The sequence below is a fragment of the Aplysia californica genome, unplaced genomic scaffold (assembly GCF_000002075.1).
Source record: "Aplysia californica isolate F4 #8 unplaced genomic scaffold, AplCal3.0 scaffold00047, whole genome shotgun sequence".
Lineage (NCBI taxonomy): Eukaryota > Metazoa > Mollusca > Gastropoda > Aplysiida > Aplysiidae > Aplysia > Aplysia californica.
Genome location: NW_004797317.1, coordinates 181299 through 190901, shown reverse-complemented (window position 1 = coordinate 190901; position 9603 = coordinate 181299). Strand labels below are relative to the sequence as shown.

General features: G+C 38.7%; 1 protein-coding gene across 1 annotated transcript in view; it reads left to right on the top strand.

Annotated features, from left to right (window-relative positions):
* Positions 1-6791, top strand: part of LOC101857772 (mitochondrial import inner membrane translocase subunit Tim23) — a 13933-nt gene extending 7142 nt beyond the window's left edge. The window contains exons 2-7 of the mRNA XM_005092477.3: positions 640-707; positions 1467-1566; positions 2718-2805; positions 3247-3305; positions 3966-4076; positions 5058-6791. Of these exons, the coding sequence (XP_005092534.1) occupies positions 640-707; positions 1467-1566; positions 2718-2805; positions 3247-3305; positions 3966-4076; positions 5058-5164 (533 nt within the window). The 3' untranslated portion in view covers positions 5165-6791. The remainder of the gene's footprint in view (positions 1-639; positions 708-1466; positions 1567-2717; positions 2806-3246; positions 3306-3965; positions 4077-5057) is intronic.
* The last annotated feature ends 2812 nt before the right edge of the window (positions 6792-9603 follow it).

Here is a 9603-nt window from a genome sequence, read left to right as displayed (position 1 = left end):
AGGGGTTGCGAGCAGGAAAGCAATCGCTACCAGGGGGGGGTAAGCCCTGTCTAAAACCCCCTTGTTAAGAAAAACATGTGAAATATTAATGCTCATTTTGAACTGAAAAATAACAACGCATCTCTCTCTCTTTCTCGTTTCCAAAACAAAATATTTCCACTTCTATTACATCGATCTCGACATTGAGGACGCCATTTTAAAGCTTGGATTTTCTTAGTTAAAATGGTGTTCCAGGTGCCATGGCGGTTCAGAAAACGTAACCAAAAAGCGAAAGGTTTCGGGCCCACCCAAAACGCGTCGCAACTGGAATATAAAAAAAACTGTGCAGCGCAGCGTGGAATCCCTCGTGCGCGTTTTCGATCACTGAACTGCCGAATTAGAGTAGGCCTAATTTTCAAACTGTGGATGGGGGTGGGATTGCTACTTATTTGTAAAAAAGATGCTATGCATTTCTTTTCCATCATGTGTAGGTCTGAAGTAGGTCTACGATACGATTTTGTCAGTTTTTGAAAATGTAATTCCAAATTTTTCAATTCTTTGCTCATGTCTTTTTTTTTTTTCAGATAAATAATAATCTACCAATTGTGTGAGTCAATATTCAGATTTCAAATTAATTGAACTCATCTTTGTACTTCACAGTAACGACAGGAGCTGCTGGCGCCATCATGTCTCCTTATCTCAATTTTGATCCATCGTACCTTGGTCCTGTAAGTGAAGAACTGAATCTAGATTATAATTTTGTTTTACTGTTTCCCCATAAAGAAAAAGACTTACAGTTGCTTTGAAGTTTTGGGGGTGCATTTACACCTCTTGAGGCTCTGAAATATACGACTCCCTGCCGAGTGTGAAATGGATACTTTCAAGGAAATGTGGCATGAGATGAGGTGTTTATATATGCCATTATGAATGGAAGCTTGGATATGAGACCCTTTAGGTCATACGACCTGACTTGCCACAAGGCTCTTCTGTTTTAGGAAGTGTTTAACAGCTCTTGCAACGCAATAAGGCAATATAAGTGCCGAAGATTAGAGGTGTTACAAGAGAGTAACAAACTCAAAAAAGAAGGAGGGGAGATAAAGATGATAAGCGTTTGATAGGAAAGAAGAAGCAAACCACACCAGAGCACCCGCCTACCACCCACCAAGGTTTTTCTCTGGCCCATGTTCTTTTCAACCTGTATACATCTGACATAGAAGCAGAACTCTAATTTTCAGTGATGTTCCATGCAGTAATGCATATATGTGGTTTGTTTGTTTTTAAATGGGGGGGGGGGGGGTGACTTTAAATTTTCTTTTTCTGTAGATTTGCTTTTATTATTGAAAAATAGGATGATGTGTCCATTTTGATAATAATTTGTCACTTACAACTAGCTTTCTCTTATTCAGTTTTAGTCATTGCATAGGGCATCAGTAAATCTATCAGTGGTACCACCTCTTCCATCTACTCATGTTGCCTTCCTTTTCCAGGGTGGTGCAGATTCACAGTTTATTTTCCCAGAAGGGGCAGCTAGAACCCGAGGACGACTTGAGCTTTCATTTTCACAAATTGGAGCCTCTGTATTTGTTGGTAAGTAGCCTACATATTTATAATAAACATTTCAGTGCCTGTTGTGAGAAGTATTTTTTTCCAATGTTAGGTCGGGGGGTTGACCAAGTGTGTGTGCACTGTGCTGTTTTTATTTTGTCATTTTGGTTAGCACTTAGACATAGTTCAAAGTTTGTTCTTCTTGGTTTCATTAATGGGTTGTTGTTGCTTTTTTTTGGTGTGGTTTGTTTTTTTATATCATGGAAAGAATTTCTGTTTCTTTAACTTTTTGGGTGAAATCTTAAGAAAATTTTTAACTTTCTGTCTATAAGTTGTTTGTGGATGTTTTTTTCCAATGATATTACATGAAATGTAGTAAAGTTACACCTTGAAGTAGTTCAATGGTGGTTAGCAAGCTTTGGTTGCTGTTAGGCTAATGTTGCTGCTTCGTTGAGTTATAAATCATTATCTTTCAAGTTTACAGTCTCCCCCCCCAACCCACCCAAAACACACACTCGCACACACACACACACACATGCATGGATTCTAATTGTAGGATGTGGTGATGTTGTTATATCAGAAAGTGAGAGCATGGCAAAGTTCAAACATCAACAGCAGTGCTATTTACAGTGGCCAAGATTTTTTCTCTCAAATTCTTGAAGGAAGGTGGCTCTTGGCGGGAGTGCGTGTACTCAGAATGGTGCATTTTTGGCCTGAGGTTTTGGGGAAATATGCAAGAGAGGATGGCTGCACACACACGTACTAAAATTATAGGCACGGTTTTTTAATCTTCTGAACAAAAAGTTTCATCGGACAGTGTATAAGTGTGTTAAAGAAGATTTGTATTGGGAAAAGTTCCATTACAAAAGCTGAGGTTGCTGTAAGGTGAAGGTTGCTATTATCTGGAATGCTGATAAGTGGACCCTGCCATAATTATAAATCTGGTATAAATGCCTCTTTATGTTGTAGTAAAGAAATATCATATCACCTGTACAATTTAGTCAACAGTCAAGGGCTCAGAAATGTTCTTATACGTACAGGCTTATTTCTTTTTTGAGGAAACATAATGCCTCAACATTGTTGTTTGTTGAAAGCTGTTTGCAGAACCTGGCTTTTAATAAACTTCAGAAAATTTGCTTCAAAGGAAGTTGCCATAACTTACTCACATTCTTATGTCATCTATCTTATTCTAGGTGCTGCTGTCGGAGGGCTCAATGGATTGTATTCCGGTGTCAAGGACGTTCAAGCTCGTCAACTTGTTGGTGCAAACAGAAGGACACAGTAAGGAGTTGAAATTAAAATAGCTGTTCTAGTTTTCAAGGCTATCTTAGCGTTAAATTACTGGGCTTTTTGTTTGGGCCTCCTTGATTAAAAATTCTTTTTTTTTTTTTTTTTTGCAGGGGGTTCAAAATTAGATGTAGGTCATAGTGTGTGTGTATATATATATATGACTTTATATAGAAGGGTTGTGATGTGACTTGTATGCAGACAGTATTGAGTTAACTTACACGTCTTTGATACAGGGGTTGCGAGCAGGAAAGCAATCGCTACCAGGAAATAGCCTTATTTGGCAAAGCAGATTATCATTCTTTTTCTTATACTTGTAACTGGCATACATTGGCCAAATGAGCAATGTTGTCTACTGTTCAACAGCACACAATTTTTTTGGATTAACTCTTATTGATTTGAAATATAAGTGCTATACCCTTTTTTTGTTTCCAGGTTGTTGAATTTTATCACAAAGGGTGGAGCATCAACAGCTCAAACTCTAGGTGTTGTGGGTAAGTTTCATGATCAATATGTTTCTTGTTTTGAAATGGTTTTAAGACTTTATCATATACCAATGACTGCCAGTGGAAATGGCAAACAACTTTGCATTTTCATTTTGTCTATCTTGTTTTGCACAATTAACAGTAAAGCATGGGTGGTTGACAGTGGCTATGGCTGGTTCAGTAAAATTTTGAGGGGTTTTTTTTGGGGCGGGGGGCGGTTCCAATCACACCATTTGCCTCACACAAAAAGGACCATTATTGTCTCTCTTTTCCTCTTTCACTTGAACTGCCTGCTCTTCTACTGATCTTGAAATGAAGAGAGGGCATTCTGTTTAAGCTTAGGTCATTAAGTTTTAGCCTGAATAATTGGATGACAAAAACGTTGTGTTATGGTACTTTTTGAGTTGAGTGGGTAATGTGAGATAAAAGACATTCAAATGGCAGGAAGACATACAAATCTCAGAAAGACATACAAATCTCAGAAAGACATACAAATCTCAGAAAGACATACAAATCTCAGAAAGACATACAAATCTCAGAAAGAAATTAGAGCCTTTTTTTACGTATATAGAGGCAAGAGATAGTAATGATTATTAACAGCTGTCATTGTTAATGACAAGAATAGATTAAATATACCTGAACATGTGACTCGGTTTTTATTTTGTGCAGCCCTGATGTACAGCGTGTTTGGAGTCATTTTGTCACAAGGACGTGGTGTGGATGATGAGCTCAACACTGTGGTTGCTGGCACAGCCACAGGAATGCTGTACAAATCATCAGGTAAACATTCTTTTATATCTTTTTAAGGTCCATTCTAATTTCATTAATCACTAGCACATTGTCTTATGAAATGCAGTGGAGTCCACTGAAACAGAACTCAAGTTAATCCGGAAATAGCAGTAAATGGAAAGAAAGTAATGGGGTTGTTTTTCCTATGTCTTTATAAGAAAACTAACCTTGGCTGAAATGCTACCGTTTCTAAACTGAAAAGAATTTCAAGGGCTGTGTCAACTAGACTTTCACTAGCCACCCTAACAGTAATGCAATCAACAAGTGTTGAGTCCTTTGAGGTAGTGAAACAGGAGAAAGAGACAGACGAATGAGGGTCTGTTTCTGTTGGATGCCAGTGTGCTGCTTTCCTTGGTCATGGCCTCTTGTCTCTGTGAAGTTTGTTCATGAAGACCCAACACATGAACATATGAACTATTCCATGACTTCACTGGCATTGGGCTTTTTCACTTCTCCAGACTAACACAGAGAACAGTACAGTGTGCTGATCTACCCTTTCTTTTGCTCTGTGCAACAGTTTGGCGGATTTAAAAGCAATATGACAATGTCGCCAAGAAGACACTACGGGTACCGCCGCGGTTCAAATTGCTGTAATTAAAAGAAGTAGATGAGAACATTTTTTTTTTTCAAAAATTGAGTATTGCTGCAAGCATGGCATTTTCAACTCTGCATTGTGAACAATCATCTCTGTTACAGCAACTATTTCTAAACCGAAACCACAGTTAAAGTACGTTGGTTGGTACAGAAGAGAGCTTGAGCTTTGCTTTGATTCTTGGTAAAAAGTGATTTTTGTGAACTTTATTTCCTTTGTCTTTCCAGTTTTTCACTCCCTGTATAGCAGTTTTAAGACTTTTTTTTCTTCCTTTTTTATTTTGAGTGTCTACTACAATAATTCCACTTACATTGTGTTATTAAAGAAAGCTTAAAACATTATGTCTCATAGATTTTATTCTATGTTTATATTGTCCACAGCTGGCTGGAAAAGATGTCTTCGGGGTGGAGGCATTGGTCTGGGTCTGTCAGCAGCATACGTTCTTTTCACCAGCAGAGACAGAATCAAGAGCGTTCTTGGGAGATAAATGTTGTCCTGTTTGCTTTTGATTTTAAATGTCTGGTTTGTTTTGTTTTTATTTTATTCTCTGGAAATGAGAAGTGCAACAATCTCTGAACAGTGCAAGGCTGTGTGAAAATTCTGACATGATGTCAACACTGGTATCAATTCACAAGGATAGGCTGTCTGTTCTAGAAGGGTTCCATATCTTATTGAAAGTTTTAAACGATGTGCAGGGAAGATATGATTTTTTGGTATGAGACACATTGTGTGGGAGTGAGTACATTCTGTCCTTCACTCGCACTACTTGCCTTTCATCATCATCCTGTTTTTGATATTCAGAACTTTGATTACTTTATTGCGAGATTTGACAGTTTTCATATCAGTGTAATGTGACATTAATTGTGAGGCAGCATGGTGAAATCAGGTGCTCGTCAAAATAATGAATTCAGAGAAGTCGGCATTTTTCCCCCGGTCTTGCAATTTTTTTTCAAATACTTATTTTTTGGTTCAACACCTTTTATATCAATTGAAAAACACATTTTTGTGAAGATTTCAATTTTAAAAGTTGGTAAAAGGCACCAAAAATGTAAAGTATTTGTTTCCGAGGTCTCTCAAACTATGTAATTTTCTTGCTAATTGCACCTCTGAAACCAGGCGACCCTACCTCCTTCAATTGCAAATATCTCGACTTCTGTTCAAGATAGGTGGGTATTTCTTTTTATCTCAAGTAAGACAAATGAACAAGCTGTATAATGATACTATTAGCTCCATATACCCGAAAATTAACGAGGGCCTGAGTCCACCACGTTGTAACAAGGCAGGTGTTGTGTTTTTTAAAATCTGGTAGAAAAGCTTGACTTTTGTTTTCTTACAACTTTACAGAGATATGACTACATGTAACTAAGGTGAAGCTTGTCTCTTTCTCTAGATGTACGATAGAATGTATTAATCTATTTTGCTATTTTTGAGAAGGTCGAAAGACAGCAAAAAATAATTTGCAAGTAGGCCTCCATATGTAAGTAGCGGTATTCTTTTACCAGATATTACAGCCAAAGTCTGTAAAAATGCCAGCTTCATAACTTATCATTCAACACAAGTGTTGTGTAAAGAGAGTCAGCAGATGTGGTTTTAGGTGATTTTTTTCCCAATTGTTATTATGTTCTAGTTGCTGTTGGTTCAGATTGTGATAGAAGTGTGTTTGCTTGTGTGTGCATGCAAGAACCTGTAAGGACGTATATTTGCTTTGCGTGGGTGCTTGGATTCCGCACTGGTTATAAATTTGTTGCTCACTTTGAATCTACAGTGAGTTTTGGGAAGTTCTTCAATATTTTGCAACTGTTTAGACTAAATTTCATTTACTGAAGTAATGTGTTTGTCTTTTCCGGGGGGGGGGGGGGGGGGGGGTGAGTCTTGGGTACTCTTTTTTTTTTTTTTTTTTTCATCAGCAAACACTCATTAATTCAGTAAGATATGGTGTTTTCGTTTTTTTTTAAATACCACAGGTCTAATGTTTTTCATTAATTTACAAATTTGACACTTTTTGTAGACTGGTGCTGACGTCTTGTGAGGTGTGTGACCAATGAATGAGTGGTGCTGATGTAAGAAATTGGAACCAATGCATGAGAAATAAATTTCTTAAAATTTTGAACTTGTCATTTTGGTTTGTTTGGGTTTTTTTAATTTGTTGAATTGAGCTGAAGTGGACATATTTTACTCTACTGTTTGTGCTTTTTACCTTTGAATATTATACTGTATTAGATTTTTAACATATTCTCTATTATTGCAGTAGAACACAGCTATAGCGGGACTTTTGGTTCCAGAAGAAAAATCCCGCTGTAGGCGAGTTCCCGCTATAGGAATGCAAAGGGGAAATTACTGGAAAAAATTTTTTTAAATCTACCTGATTACCTCCCTCCCATATCAATAAAATTTTCGCTTTAGATCAGTGATTAGTCTGAGAAGCATTTCCTGTTGTCTTTGTTGGAAGCCATCTTTTCCTCGGTCTCGTTGCTTGTTATGTCTTTCGTACCGTTAAGCCTAGGCCTACTGTAGCGCTGGTGAAGTGGATGCGTGTGCATGCCTATAAGCATAAACGATTGCAACTCAATGAATCAGGAATCATACACTACACGCTCTCCTCTTCTTTTACTTTTTGGCTCAGCCCAGGCCTAGGACTATGGCCTGTAAGCTCTCATACTGAATATGTAAGCTTCAGCACATCACTTTTGGATTGGCTCACGTAACGCGTCTCTCCGCACCATCTCTCTCTGCCGCCTGCCCCACCTCACTCATCACTGTGCTGGCCAATCACAACACTGCACTGCTGACTGCCTGTTTGGAGCCCCCCTAAAGTCCCCCAAACCCCTTCCCCCCAGCTAAACCTTGCTCGATCTCTCCCGCTGTATCCGAGTTCGGCCTTTTCTTATAAACCCGAGCACATGTAATTGAGTTTACATAGAGAAAAACGGGGGTTCCTGTAAGGTCCCCGCTGTAGGGGGTGACGCTATAGTCATGCTGTACTGTACATACTTAATATATTATAAATTTTAGGGAACTCTACCCATAGACTTGACGTATCGTATCTTATTGTGGGCCCTGCTTGTAAGTTTCAATTATGGCAGGATTTTAGCTGTAACGGGCTTATAATAAAAGTGTGAGTCCAATCTCTGTAAGTTGTAATAATAAAAAAGATTTTTTATAGCAGACATTCAGAATAGACATGCTCAGCTATAACAGGTCCAGCTGTTGACAAAATCCTCAAACAAATGGACAAGAAAGCAGAAATAAAGCGACAAAAGAACATCCTTGGCGAAGTTTACCTACATGACCCACAAGACGCCTAAGTTAATTATGATGTGTCATACCATGTATTAAGTATGCAGGGGAGAGAGTGGCAAAGCTGGATGCACTGATGTTAATCCAGATTTTCCAATCAGTGACTCAAGTGACATAGCATGACCTCAGCCTAGCACCACATCGTTATTGTCCCCACGTGGGGTGGCGAAACTTGTAACACGGGAACATAACATTAACTGAAGGAAAAAGTAGGCACAGGGCGCTTGAGCTACTGCAGATCTACAGTGGAAACCATAATAACAATAACAGGGTTTTTTTTAATCCCCGTTTTTTCCTACTCTTTGTCTCTATTAAAAGTTATCGGCCATAACACTAATAGGGCCTCACCGGAGCCCAATCGGTTATAGCAGGGACAAAGGCTCGTTAACAATGTGTAAAAGGTAAGAGAGAGAGAGAGATTAACGCAGTGATGGAGCAACCCTCTCAAGTCACGCCACTGCAATTGCAAGCAATTTTCTTCTCTAAAATTGTCTTCTTTCACCTCCCTCCCTGCTCTGTAGCAATGTTCTGTCGTCTGCTTTCGTCTCCACTTTCTGCCCCCACCCTCTGACCCCTTTGCCCCCTCCTCTGGCCTCTGGGCTCATGACTCTTTCTGCTGCTACTCCTTGGCTCCTTACTCCTGTCTTTCAGCTACATGTACACCCCTGATCTTTTGGTAGGAAAGATCTACACCTAGCCTTCTCGGACAAGGGTGAAAAATCTCGGAGGTCCCGTGTGCCAGTTGCGCACGTTAAAGATCCATTGGTGGTCTAAAATAGTTTAGAGTAGGCTTCGGCCGCCACCCGAGCAAAATTCAAAATTTCCTACCAACTGAAAAATGTTTAATGTGTCCCGCACGCTCATAATAATATGATCTTACGCAGTTGCGAGCGCCGTAAAACACTTATCCAAAAAAAAAGCGCACCGGCGACGGACCTGTGTTCTGTCGTTTTGCTCTCACAACATCGTGCGCTCGGCGTCTGCCACACCCATAGATCTATATATATACGAGTAATATAGTCAGATTCTTCTCAAAGAATGTGTTTCGACAAAAGTGCGTTGATTTGGCCTAACTTGAATCCCACATCTTAAACAAATATATGTCGAAATTATATTTTGAATTCTGCACACAAAGTTTAATCCGCGTCTGTGTCATCAAATTCAAAGGGATTCTGGTACGGTTTATCGCTGAATATAATTATAACCGTGGATTAAGGAGAATTAGTGTAAAAATACTGCCAGTAATGTGACAGTCCTTAGACTGAAAACACTGACAGTAAAAATTCGAAAATATTGTGTCTATTCAGTATCAAGCCTGAAAGCACAGAGGGAAAAATAGAGTTTATTTTAATTTTAATCTGACTAAGTTGTAAGCTGCAAACACTGCCCATCAAAATAACATTGGAGTGAGTGAGCGGAAACCTTTAGTAACCAAGGGAAGTGAGTAATTGAAAAAAAAGCCATCTTTCTTTGACTCATGTCCCTTTGATTAGAATTAGAGGTTGGAAGGGTTATTGTTTGGTTGGTTGTTTTTTGTTGTTTTTTATTTGCTTTATTATTATCATTATTATTATTATTATATAGTTTGAAAGAAATTTAAATTTTAAGGCATTTCGGAACAAACGGATT